This window comes from Crinia signifera, chromosome 7 (assembly GCF_055691185.1).
Source record: "Crinia signifera chromosome 7, ASM5569118v1, whole genome shotgun sequence".
NCBI classification, from domain to species: Eukaryota; Metazoa; Chordata; class Amphibia; order Anura; family Myobatrachidae; genus Crinia; species Crinia signifera.
Window position 1 is genome coordinate 43,644,148 of NC_139223.1, and position 14,520 is coordinate 43,658,667.

The 14,520-nt window shown below is 46.5% G+C and overlaps 1 protein-coding gene across 1 annotated transcript in view; it reads right to left on the reverse strand.

The window, feature by feature from the left end:
- Window positions 1-7,162: 7,162 nt before the first annotated feature.
- Window positions 7,163-14,520, reverse strand: part of SLC5A11 (solute carrier family 5 member 11) — a 56,627-nt gene continuing 49,269 nt past the window's right edge. The window contains exons 13-14 of the mRNA XM_083152943.1: window positions 9,847-10,003; window positions 7,163-7,892 (exon numbers count right to left, since the gene is read on the reverse strand). Of these exons, the coding sequence (XP_083009069.1) occupies window positions 7,684-7,892; window positions 9,847-10,003 (366 nt within the window). The 3' untranslated portion in view covers window positions 7,163-7,683. The remainder of the gene's footprint in view (window positions 7,893-9,846; window positions 10,004-14,520) is intronic.

The window sequence follows — 14,520 nt, forward strand, 5'->3', positions numbered from 1 at the left end:
ACACCCCTCAGGGAATTCATCTAGGGGTATAGTGTACATTTCAAACCCCCAGGGGTTTCACCAATTTTGATACAAGTGGGCAGTGAAAATGAAAAATTACATTTTTTTACACAAAAATGCAGTTCTGGCTCAAAATTTTTCATTTTCAGAAGGTATGAAGGAGACAAAGCACCCCAAAATCTGTGCCCCAATTTCTTCCGAGTACGGCAATGCCTCATGTGTGACCAAAAAGTGGCAGGACTCAGAAGGGAAGGAGTGATATTTGGATTTTGCAGCACAAATTCTGGTGGAATGATGGTGGGTGCTATGTCGCATTAGCAAGACCCCCAAAGCACCAATACAGTGGAACCCCCCCACAAGTGACCCCATTTTGCAAACTACACCCCTCAGGGAATTCATCTAGGGGTATAGTGTACATTTCAAACCCCCAGGGGTTTCACCAATTTTGATACAAGTGGGCAGTGAAAATGAAAAATTACATTTTTTTTACACAAAAATGCAGTTCTGGCTCAAAATTTTTTATTTTCAGAAGGTATGAAGGAGAAAAAGCACCCCAAAATCTGTGCCCCAATTTCTCCCGAGTACGGCAATGCCTCACATGTGACCAAAAAATACCATTTGGGTGCATGGCAGGACTCAGAAAGGAAGGAGTGATTTTTGGATTTTGCAGCTCAGATTCTGGTGGAATGTTGGTGGGTGCTATGTCGCATTAGCAAGACCCCCCAAGCACCAATACAGTGGAACCCCCCCACAAGTGACCCCATTTTGCAAACTACACCCCTCAGGGAATTCATCTAGGGGTATAGTGTACATTTCAAACCCCCAGGGGTTTCACCAATTTTGATACAACTGGGCAGTGAAAATGAAAAATTACATTTTTTTGCACAAAAATGCAGTTCTGGCTCAAAATTTTTCATTTTCAGAAGATATGAAGGAGAAAAAGCACCACAAAATCTGTGCCCCAATTTCTCCCGAGTACGGCAATGCCTCACATGTGACCAAAAAATACCAGTTGGGTGCATGGCAGGACTCAGAAGGGAAGGAGTGATTTTTGGATTTTGCAGCTCAGATTCTGGTGGAATTTTGGTGGGTGCTATGTCGCATTAGCAAGACCCCCCAAGCACCAATACAGTGGAACCCACTCACAAGTGACCCCATTTTGCAAACTACACCCCTCAGGGAATTCATCTAGGGGTATAGTGTACATTTCAAACCCCCAGGGGTTTCACCAATTTTTATACAAGTGGGCAGTGAAAATGAAAAATTACATTTTTTTACACAAAAATGCAGTTCTGGCTCAAAATTTTTCATTTTCAGAAGGTATGAAGGAGAAAACGCACCCCAAAATCTGTGCCCAAATTTCTCCCGAGTACGGCAATGCCTCACATGTGACCAAAAAATACCAGTTGGGTGCATGGCAGGACTCAGAAGGGAAGGAGTGATTTTTGGATTTTGCAGCACAGATTTTGGTGGAATGAATGGTGGGTGCTATGTTGCACCAATACAGTGGAACCCCCCCACAAGTCACCCCATTTTGCAAAGTACACCCCTCAGGGAATTCATCTAGGGGTATAGTGTACATTTCAAACCCCCAGGGGTTTCACCAATTTTGATACAAGTGGGCAGTGAAAATGAAAAATTACATTTTTTTACACAAAAATGCAGTTCTGGCTCAAAATTTTTCATTTTCAGAAGGTATGAAGGAGACAAAGCACCCCAAAATCTGTGCCCCAATTTCTCCCGAGTACGGCAATGCCTCATGTGTGACCAAAAAGTGGCAGGACTCAGAAGGGAAGGAGTGATATTTGGATTTTGCAGCACAAATTCTGGTGGAATGATGGTGGGTGCTATGTCGCATTAGCAAGACCCCCAAAGCACCAATACAGTGGAACCCCCCCACAAGTGACCCCATTTTGCAAACTACACCCCTCAGGGAATTCATCTAGGGGTATAGTGTACATTTCAAACCCCCAGGGGTTTCACCAATTTTGATACAAGTGGGCAGTGAAAATGAAAAATTTAATTTTTTTTACACAAAAATGCAGTTCTGGCTCAACATTTTTCATTTTCAGAAGGTATGAAGGAGAAAAAGCACCCCAAAATCTGTGCCCCAATTTCTCCCGAGTACGGCAATGCCTCACATGTGACCAAAAAATACCAGTTGGGTGCATGGCAGGACTCAGAAGGGAAGGAGTGATTTTTGGATTTTGCGGCTCAGATTCTGGTGGAATGAATGGTGGGTGCTATGTGGCATTAGCAAGACCCCCGAAGCACGGTGAAATTATGAACCTAATAATCCATAGATGTGTGGTATATTTTAAAACACTCCTTTATACATAGGCCGGGTTTGTCGGGGCAAGTGTCACACTGGAAAATAGTTTGCTTTCTTATTCCCTTTTTATAGCAAACTTTGCACCTTTTTTGTGTCCTGCCCTTTTTTCCAGTGGAGGGGATTTCATCAGGAAAATGCTGCCCTGGTACAATACGGGGGCCAGTACTAGAAGTACTGGGGCCCTCTGCCTGCTGGTTCCCAAATATTAGGCCCTTTATGACTTCCTCTTGAAAGTGCATAAATGTCCCCCTCTGGCCGTTAGAACGGAATAGCACGTAAGCGTTATACAGTGCCATCTGGATGATATACACGGCCAGCTTCTTGTACCAGATTTTTGTTTTCCGCAGGGCACTGTACGGCTTCAGTACCTGATCTGAAAGATCCACTCCGCCCATGTACCTATTGTAATCCAGGATACAATTAGGTTTTGAGGTGTGGGTACTGGTACCTCGTACAGGGACGGAGGTGGTACTGTCTCCGTGAATTGTTGTCAGTATAAGGACATCCCTCTTGTCCTTATATTTGACCAACAACATATTTTCGGTGCATATTCCCCTGCTTTCACCCCTTCTCATTACTTGGGCAATGTGCGTTTTTGGGAGGCCTCTTTGGTTCTTGCGCACAGTACCGCAAGCTGCTGTACCTCTTGAACCAAGGGCCTTAAACAGGGGGATGCTAGTGTAAAAGTTATCCACATAGAGGTGATAACCTTTATCCAGGAAGGGGTGCACTAAATCCCAGACAATTTTTCCACTAACACCTACGAGGGAGGGGGGGCATTCTGGCGGTTCAATTCTTGAATCCTTCCCTTCATATACCCTAAACCTGTGAGTGTACCCTGAGGTGCTTTCACACAGCTTATACATTTTTATGCCATACCTTGCCCTCTTACTGGGAAGGTACTGGCGGAATTTAACCCTTCCTTTAAAATGTATAAGGGACTCGTCTATGCAAATGAATTTATCTGGGATGTACATGTCTTCAAATTTGGCACTGAAATGATCAATGACCGGCCTGACTTTGAATAGCCGGTCAAAGGTGGGATCATCTCTGGGTGGGCACTGTGCATTATCGTTGTAATGCAAAAATTTAAGGATCGTCTCAAATCGAGCCCGGGGCATGGCCATACGGTAAAATGGGGTGCTGTACAGAACATCTGTACTCCAATATTGCCTAATTTCTGGCTTTTTTACTATGCCCATATGAAACACCAGACCCCAAAACGTCATCATCTCTACTGCATCTACAGGGGTCCACCTAGCAAATGATGACGTGGGGTTTTGAGCAATAAACTGCTGGGCATATAAATTAGTTTGGTCCACCATTAAATTTATAAAATCATCAGAGAAAAATAATTTGAAAAAGTCAATTTCTCTGAGACCTGTGGAATCAAATTGGATTCCTGGCATGGCCAAAAACTCAGGAACCTGGGGCTCAAAATTGTCTGGTGGTGGGGTCCATACGAGATCAATTATTGGGGGGGGGGGTCTCAGCTGCTCTACGGGGGCGTCTTTGAGGGGGTCCCTCATCACCAGAGGAGGAAGAGGTGCTTAAGACGAATCCTTCAAATTCCCCGCTTGCCTCACTGGCTGTGTCAGAGTCAGAGGCAAGCATGGCATATGCCTCCTCCGCTGAATACATTCTTCTGGATGACTGGGATGACATTTGGGATGACATTTGGGATGCCATTTTTATTTTTGTGTTACTGGTAGTGAAATGTTTCAACACGTGTATAGTGTAGGGGGGGGTACAAACTTTATTTCAACCCGGGGGGTATGTAGTGTGTAGTGTGTATGTAGTGCAGAAAAAAAAAATACTTTATACAAAAAAAAAATTGAAGGGGTTAAAAAAATTTTTTTTGAAGGGGTTAAAAAAAAAAAACTTGAAGGGGTAAAAAAAAAAAAACTTGAAGGGGTTAAAAAAAAAAACTTGAAGGGGTTAAAAAAAAAAAAAAAAAAAGGTCCTGCGCCAAAAATTGAGCACAGATGTTGGTCAGTAACGTCCGTCACTGAACAGCGCTCAAAGGCAACAGGAATTTGATAAAAAAAAAAAAAATAGATCAACCCTGTGCCGAAAAAGCTGATCAGTGATGTACGTCACTGATCAGCGCACAGTGGCCACAGGACACCCACAAAATCACAGTGTGTAAAAAAAAAATTAAAAAAAGACCCCACAGCACCCACAAAAAAAAAAAAGGTGATCAGTGATGCGACACTGATTACCAGTGAGGGGCAGCAGGTGCACAACCTTTGGTGCAACTGACAGTGCAACTGGCAGCAACTGACAGGTATATATAAAAAAAAAAAAACCTCTGCACCCCCAAAAAGTTGCTGATCACCTCAGATATAGTGATCAGCACAAAAGGCGGGGGCAGCAGACACAAAATTTAGCACTCTCTATCACTCTCTGTCACTATCTCTCTATCTCTCACTATCTATCACTCTATGACACTGCAGCAGCAGCAGTGACAGGTATATATATATATATAAAAAAAAACCTGCGCCCCCAAAAAGTTGCTGATCAGTTAATTTATACTGATCAGCACAAAAGGGGGGGCAGCAGTCAGTTATATAAAAAATATATAGCACAATCTGTCACTATCTCTATCTCTCTCTCTCTATCTCTCTCTATCTCTCTCTATCTCTCTATCTATAACTATCACACTGCAGCAGCACAAAATATAGCACTCTCTGTCACTAGGCCTCTCTATCTCTCTCTATCTCTCTCTCTCTATCTCTCTCTATCTCTCTCTCTCTATCTCTCTCTATCTCTCTATCTATAACTATATCACACTGCAGCAGCACAAAATATAGCACTCTCTGACACTATCTCTATCTCTCTATCTCTCTCTATCTAACGCTATTACACTGCAGCAGCACAAGTTCACAACACAGGAAGTCACAAGTAACAGGATCCAGGAGCATCCAGCACACTACAAGCAGGATCCAGGAAGCATCCAGCACACTACAAGCAGTGATGAAGCAGTGATCAGGCAAGGTATTTGCAAGGATCAGGTAAGTATTTGGCAAGGTTCAGGTCAGTATACTGCGGCAGCTAGGCACGGTGACCGCACTGCACGCAATTCCAGACCGGAATGGCGTCTGCAGTGCAGTCACCGTTAGTTTAAATCCCCCTCCTTGGCTGTGATTGGTCCGTCGGTCCGACGAACCAATCACGGCCTTTGGGGGCGGGCGGGGTGAGGTGGGGTGACACCAGTGTCACCCTTACACCCCGCGGTGATTGGTGCTGTACTTTACAGCACCAATCACCTCCGATCCCGTGTCACCGGCGAACGTTATTCGCCGGTGACACAGGAAAACGCTGTGAATGGCTGTTCACACTGAACAGCCAATCACAGCGATCGCCGACGGGGGGGCGGCATCGCAGCCCCCCCTGGGCATGCACGGACATGTCTGCTGTCAGGGACAGCAGACATGTTGAAACTGTCACCGCGTCTATAGACGCGGTGACAGTTACAAGCCATGACGTACATTTACGCCATGTGTCGGGAAGTACTTCCCGACCATGACGTAAATGTACGTCAATTGTCGGGAAGGGGTTAATAATATTTTCCCGAATCCGCATTCCATTAATTTGGCGATTTGTATACTTTTTAATGGGAAAACATCTGGATGCAAATTGAAAAATCGCCACTTCAGAATGTGCGATTTCATGGCAAAAAGTTAGATTTTTACCGCAATTCACATCATTAAGTTAGCGATTTTGGGAAAACGTGCGATTTTGGACTTTTTTGACTAAAAATCGACAAAAATAAATCGCATCCTATTAAATGTCACCCAGCATGTCAGGGAGATGGTGAAGTTGGCACCTAGAAGTGTGGACATGTACTACTACATCAGGGGTGTCATAAAATAACTTACATCCACACATGTAGACGAGCCCCAAAGCAGCTAGTAAGACCTACTGTATTTGTTGAAGCAGAGCGGCTGATATGTGTCTGGACTTGTTCATACTGTATATTGTGTCATACACATGCTGTCAAGTGGCCAAACCTTATTTAATATGCATGTCGCCATAGGGATCATTGCACTTTAAAACCAATGCAGGAAAATGGCACTAATGATTCCATTACATCTCTAGGAGGAACTAAGAGTAGCAGGGATGATGTGAAAGGTTAATGATGTGGAATAGGTAGATGAACACAGGGAAAATAGTATTTAAAAAAATGGGGGGTCCTTCCATGGATTTGGCTACACCCCCTGAATTGGCCACTCCCCCAAGGCTGTCCCATTTCCCCCCCCAATATAGCAACTCTATGCTTAAGGAGTCCTGTATTGTAAGTGACGGAACTTGTGGGTAGTGAGTCCAGGTGCAAAATTATAATTTGGGCCCTCCACCCCAACCCAAGTTCACAATATGCAACACAGCAGTGGGTGACAGGGAGAGGCAGGGGGAGTTAGAGGGTGACAGGGAAAAACAGAGGGTGACAAAAAGAGGGTTAGATGGGCAGCAGTGGGCCCCTTAGCCTTAGAGGCCCGGTGCACTGCACCTGTTGCAAAAAATGGTAGTTCCACCTTTGTGACACCTACATCTGTACCAAACACATTCATATATCTAACCTGTTATTTATAACTTATTTGTGAAAACAAAAATATCACACGTTGATAAATCTGCCTCAGGCCTTTTCATTGTCCAAGCATGAGCTACAAAAATAGTCTAAGATTCTGAAAACTTCCATAATGAAGAAACTGAGTCAAGAATCCTTTATTTGTCTTCCCTAAGTACCTTTATTTTTTTATGACATAACAGGTTCTGTTATTTATATTGTTGTGAGGACAACAGATGGTTTAGATCCATACACACATAAATCCCAGGGGAAGTGTACAGTAATGAAACACGTTGGATTGTGTTCTTGTTTGTTATCTGGAATATTGTTTAGACCGTCATTGATGGTAGGACTAGGAGGTCATGTCAGGGATTAGATGCAGGTGGACCAACTTGTTTGGGACAATTGTATCAGATAAGATGCTACTTTTAGCATTGCTTTGGTCAATACAAACAGAAAACATAACACTTTTGCCGGAACCATTTTGGCAGGTGCCCTTTTGAACTACAGAACAGCGTGATTGGAAATCAATGATAAAGTAGAATTCCCAATATTGGAACAAGACTTACACCCCCAAGGCACGGTCATGACTATGTGTGACTATTGCAAAAAAACATCACTTGGTTACTTTATATTTGACCCAACTTTCTGTAACAGAAGAGGTTCTGAACATGACGCTCAGCAGGACAAGTTTAATATTTTGCCCCCAATAATTATGTAACCATCATGGGGTCCTCCATCCAGCAAGTTCATGTGCCATAAGGGGAAATTTCATCATTTATGCCTAGCCAAAGTAACCCCAAAGAAAGATGCCTATACTTGTGCACAGGATAAGGTTGATGTTGAGGATGTGTGCCACTAGGGGGCGCTCGTACAACAGAATATCAGGTGGCTCTAGTGGGGCGGGGCTTTGTTCTTCTACTCCTTCTCTTCTCTTCTCCATCCCACATAGCCAGAGTATGGCCTTCTTCAGTCGGGCAGTAAAGGACACGTCTGTAAGAGAGTCATTAGTGAATACGTAGCACAGAACATTGGGAAAGGGAACACAACAATTAGCTGCTGCATGTAATGCTTCCTAAACTCCTAACTACAATTATTTCTTTATATTTGCATGGCGAAGCATCTGCACTCAATATCTATGAGAGCTTAGTATCGGTTCATCGTAACCTAGTTATGTAACCATGATTCCATTTCTCATGGCCCTTGGAGGGGGCAATGTGTACCATCAAGGTTAAACAAAATATTTACTTTTACACTTGTGAATGGGTCTTGGTGTAGCAATATGTTTTTTTTTTATTCCATAATTTTTATTGTTCATTTTTCTCATAATAACACTCATTATAAATAATAATACAATTCATCTTCAACACATTAAATATTATAATACATTTCTTATATAATGTCATTGATTTATCAGGATAAGGCCTTCGGTGGAGTCTGGTCTTATATTTAAAGGACAGATACATTCTTACTTGATTATTCTTTATAGTGAATCTATATATACTTGATAAATTGGCTGTATTTCTATTTTTGTATGTATTGTGTAGCAATATGTTGTTATGGCTTGTGTTAATGGTATGCATAGATGCAAATGATGGCAAATACCTCCCATGAAGATCATCCAATTGGTGTATACCCTAATTTTACCAGTTATCATTCAAATGTAATACCAGTTAGTAACCGAAATGTTACAAAGGGTAAGTTGTAAACTTCAAGAGGTTAAAAAAAAAAAGTTGAGGTTCAGAAAGAATGAAAAGTAATGTAAATATCAAAGTCACATAAAAAAAATAATAATAATATATATTGAGTTCCCATAAGAACGCTGGGTGTTCTCAGGCTAATGAGGCAGTGACGGACATGCGGAGGGCGGGCACTGACATCACCGGATCCTGTCCTCACACAGGGCACCCGCAGTTTAGAGTGACTATATAGGTGTCTCTGAACTGCGTGCGCCAGAGAAATCAATCGATGGTCGGCGAACATCGAATGACTTCACCCCGGCTGGAATGGATGATTATATACATCATCCATTCACAGCCGTGCGGGGGGGGGGGGGCTTCTGACTGCGAAATTCACTGCCCTTGCGAGTCAATCAGAATAAGGTCCAAAATGTAAGACTATTGGTGCTATTTTTGTATTACCGTAATTAATATTATTATTTTTTTAAATCAGAAAATAAATGTAGTAAACATTGTGCAAACATGCTAGAAAAGCTCCCAGGTATAGTTAAAGAAAAATAATAATCAGCATTCTGTGATATCACCCATATTACATGCCATGCTAGAATCACCCATATGACATGCCATGCTAGAACCACCCATATTACATGCCATGCTAGAACCACCCATATTACATGCCATGCTAGAACCACCCATATTACATGCCATGCTAGAACCACTCATATTACATGCCATGCTAGAACCACCCATATTACATGCCATGCTAGAACCACCCATATTACATGCCATGCTAGAACCACCCATATTACATGCCATGCTAGAACCACCAATATTACATGCCATGCTAGAACCACCCATATTACATGCCATGCTAGAACCACCCATATTACATGCCATGCTAGAACCACCCATATTACATGCCATGCTAGAATCACCCATATTACATGCCATGCTAGAATCAGCCTGACACATGCACTCTAGTCTAAGAAACAAGGGCGTGGCTACCATAGGTGCAAGGGGTGCAGCTGCTATGGGGCCCAGTGCTGAAGGGGGCCCAGCTTTACTGTGTAAGTTATATATGCTATATACATGTTTGCACCATTAGCTGGTACATAGGGGCCCATACAAACTTTTGCTCTGGGGCCTACGAATAGCTAGTTAAGCCCCTGTCTGGAAGGTTATGTAAAGGTTTTCACATCAGACCAATATTGTACATGTAGATTTGTTTCATCTTTACGTATGTTTTAGGCCATAATGAAATAACGTACCTATTAAATTGTTACTTATTCCATCTGAGGGCTCAGTCCTGGCAGCGGTGCTCTCCACCTCACTGTAGTATTCCTCCTCAGGAGTAATATTACTTGTTGTTACCATGGGAGGTCCATCCCCTTTATCCCAACGTGTGAACCAGGTAAGGCGGCTAACCTGAAAGGTAATGGACAGGTTATTCCTGTTACTAGCTCCGTTTCCATGCAGAAAAATTCAGCAGCCAACACAATGGCCGTGCTAAGTGCTGGCTCATATTCCTGTGAATGTGGATGGAAGATGACCACAGATGGGCACTCTTCATTATTCCACATCCGGCCCCATCCGGATCATAGCTCCGCCCCCGACACCCACGAAGCCCCGTCCCCCGTGTTTTGATTGGCCCACAGGCCAATTAATCAAACACAATGGATGACCATCGATATGTAAAAATATTGATGGTCATCCATTGCATTTTCCAATTCCATCGATGGCAATTATGCAACTGGCCATCGATAGTGCTAAAGTGTAACCAATTTTCCAGTTTAGCACTATCGATGGCCAGTTGCATAATTGCCATCGATGGCAATGGCAACGATGGCCATCCCTACCCAGTAGTGCTGTGCTGTACAGTGGCTGGCCCCTCCCCTGAGACCAGCCACCAATGAGCTGCACTTCTTTACAGGCTGGCCTCGCCTCTCCTGCCTCCCACCCTGCCCTCTGTCCCACAGCGTCCATCAGCTCCTACCTGCTATATCACATACTGTGTTTGGAAAATGTCAGTATCTTTCCCTGTGTATCCTGATTCTTTTCTGTGCTCATTGCTGATTACAGAACTTCAGAAACCTGGTAAGCTGTGAGTGCTGTGACTGCAGGTGTGTATAGTGGGAAGGGGGTGTGGGTGTGTGGAGGGAGGAGTTAGCCTGTATGTGTGTATATGTGTTTGCATGTATGTATGTGTGAGGGGACAGGCGGCGGGGGGCTGTGCTGGGGAGGGGACGGAGGAGGCTTACCTCCGTCTCCCTCCGGCTGGCTCACCGTTGCGGCGTCGGCGGCGAAATTGCGGCCTGGAGGAACTTAAATCCGGGAGGATTCAGGTTCCTCCAATCAACCGCCGGTATTTCGAATGGCGCGGCGAGGCGGCCAATCAGCGCGGGACGCGGCGGACCAATCCGGGCTCGCCGCGTCATAGCTCCGCCTCCTCCCAGCGTCTTATATTAGACGCGGGGGAGCGGCGGAGCGGAGTTCGTCGGCGGAGAGGGAGCGAGGAAGAGCTCCTGAAGGCAGAAGGGAGAAGCAGCGGCAGAGACGGCGGCGGAGACGGCGGCAGAGACGGCGGCAGATCCAGGAGCAGCCAGCACCGCAGCAGAGGCTACCGAAGAGCCCGAAGAACAGAAGCTGAGGACCGGAGAGTGCTGCAGCAGTGGGGAAACAAAAGAGCTAACGAAGTCCCCTGCTGCAGCCTCTCCCACCGGATCGGGTAAGTGGCCCTGGCCGGCCACCACCAGCACATAGCCACCCTAGACCACCACTGTCAGGCCTCCAGCCTGTGCCCTAACCTCAGGCCTCCAGCCTGTGCCCTAATCCCAGGCCTCCGGCCTGTGCCTCAGTGTCAGGCCTCCAGCCTGTGCCCTAATCCCAGGCCTCCGGCCTGTGCCCTAATCCCAGGCCTCCGGCCTGTGCCTCATCATCAGGCCTCCAGCCTGTGCCCTAACCCCAGGCCTCCTGCCTGTACGTAATCACCAGGCCTCTGGCCTGTGCTCATCCCCAGGCCTACTGCCTGTGTGTCATAGGTCTGCGGCATCCATCTTAGGCCTGTCGGCCATTTTGTATATTAGTTAACTATAGGAAGGGAAGGGTGATCCAGCCCTCCCACACCACAGGTCTTGAGCTGGGATAGACGGCTGTCTACCCAGGTATCGGTGCCTGTCCTAGGGGTGTACTGCAGTAAGCCGGGAGCACTTTATATCACAGAGGTTAGTACCTTTCACACACACCTGTTATAGTATGATCTGATCATGTAATTGTTTGATTGTCCTTATGTCTGCCTTGACTGTTAGTTAGAGGATATTGCTTGTTGTTTGCTAGTGTAAGTTCAGCCTAGTTACTCGTGTTATGTTAGGGACAGGTTAGTCCTAGTTAGATTAGTAAAGGGTTGTAGAGAGGCTGTTTTCGTTCTTGTTCCCCAGGTGCTGGGATCTTCAAGCAAGGTGACAAGGAATTACGTAGGTGAGTTTCATCCGTGTGTGTGTTTGTCCCTGAGCGCCGGTCTGTGGCTCTCCCGTGAGAGAGTCACATCTACCACCTACGTGCGAGAGTGCGAATAGGTGAAGTTAGGGTGGCTGAGGCCTTTGGCCGATGATGACCTTCGCCTAACCGGCGAAGCTCGCAGCCACCCGTGGGTGTCCATAAGTGACCCCGTCTTACCATACAGCCCGGCTGTGGTTACAAGTATCCTTTTCCCCTCTAGTGATATTCCGGTCCTCGTTGGATACCTGGGGCGGACCCTTCGCGGAACCTTTGAGGGTTGAGGAGCTCACCTAACCGTAAGTGAATTACTACCAATTCACATTTGGCGTAGTCGGCAGGATGTCGGAGACAGAGGAAACTTCTCCGAAAGGGGACCGAAAGTTTAATTTCGGCTCCGCCCTGTCCAGGGTGCCCCGGTACGATGGGCAGAATATGTCGCTGGGAGATTGGAAGAAGAGACTGGAAGGGATCATCCAGATGTACCGGGTGCCGGAAGAGTTCCAGCATCAACTTGCGGTTAATGCTTTAGATGGAGAGGCCTGGCGGTCCGTCATCCTTGTCGCCGAGGATGACCGGGATACCTTGGACGACGTGTTCGGGATACTCGACGGAATCTATGGCAATACTTCCTCCGCGGGAAACCTGCGACAGCGATTGTTTACGCGCGTGCAGAGGGAGGACGAATCTATCCCGCAGTTTGCCAATGCCCTACAAGAAATGCTGGGAGAGATTTGTCGCCGTGACCCGGAATGTTTGGGCAAGTTGGCCAACCCCAGCATCGTATTACGGGATCAATTCGCACTGGGATTACGGAGTGTCCCCCTGCGGCAGATTTTGTTGGACAAAATTTCCGACAACAAAATGCTTACGTTCCACCAAACCCAAGTGGAGGCCATCGCCCGAGACCGGGATGCTAACTTCGGCCCCTATGCTATGGCCCCACAGTGTCTGACGCCCGTATCGGCCCCAGTCGTTCGGGAGGAACCCCACCCCCTTGAATCATGTATCAAGGATTTGAAGGAGGCCTTTTCAAAAGTCACGCTAGAAATGAGAGAAGAGATCTCCCAGTTGCGGGAAGAAGTCCATCGACAGAGGGGCCATGGGAATGTAGAAGACCGTGCTCCCCGGCGAGTGCAAGGGGGATCACGAGGGGGCAACAACAGTGGGGCCCGACCTAGAGAGAACAGAGGCCCCCGATGTTACAGCTGTGGCCGCTTCGGACACTTCGCTCGGGAGTGCGGGGCAGACCGGGGCCCTCCTTTAAACTAGAGTCCCTCGCGGTCACGGGACCACCCGCGGGGGAGATGGGCGGAGAGGCAGCTATAGTGGATTCAGCTGACCTAGTGGGAGAGTGTCCTGTTGTTGTGGGATGTTTTGCGGACAAGGAACAGAAATGCCTGTTGGACACCGTCTCTCAGGTGACCACCATGTCGGAGGACTGTTTCCTGGAACATTATTCCCACCTGAAGGAGGCAGTGTTTGAAAGCTGGGTTACCCTTACGGCTGCTAACAACCTTCCTATCCCAGTCGTGGGGGTGGTCTGGATGGAGATAGAGATTTGTGGCCAGAAGGTGGGGAAGAAGGGGATCCTGGTAGTTAAAGGTAAGGGGCTCAGCCATGGGCCGGTGATCGTCGGTATGAATGTATTGAAGGATCTTGATCGGATTTTATTCCAGGAGAGTGGCCCCTAATACTGGAAGAAGCTGGGTGTCCAGCGCCCGGTGCAACAGGCCTTTCAACAAGTGGGACAAATTTGCGAAACCGGAAGGTCGGAAGAGTCTATGGGAATTATCAAAACTAGTCATAGACAACAGATAGAGCTGCCTCCCCGTCAAAAGATCGTTCTTCCCCTCGAGGTAAGGACCCACCGGCGGTTGGATGGGTTTGAAGTGATGGTGGAACCCAACGGATATTTGGGAATTGACTCCGGCCTCATCCTGGCTCTAACCCTGGCAGTGGTAAGGGACGGCAAAGTATTGGTTCGGCTGTGCAACCTTCTGGATGAGCCCAGGAAAATTCCAGCCGGCGCCACCATAGCTACTGTGACTACTGTCCCCAGGGATAATATATGTGGGGGGCGGCCAATTTTGCTACGACCAGAGGAAAAAGAGGCATGGTCGATGGCGGTGAGTTTGGGAGAGGAGGAGTGCCCCAGTGCAGATTGGAATGGTCGAGTAATTCGGGAACAGATGGATGTTTCCCTAGATGAGTGTGATGCTGCGACAGTACAGAGGCTGGAGGATATGCTGTGGGAGAGGCGGAAGGTTTTTTTCCAGCATGAGGAGGATTTTGGGTATACTGAGGACTTGCAGCATGAGATCCGCACTGGAGATAGTCTTCCCGTTCGAGAGAGGTACCGGCCAATTCCTCCCAAACTTTACCAAGAGGTGAAAACAATGTTGCGGCAGATGCTGGAGAACAAGGTGATCCGTGAGAGTAAAAGTCCG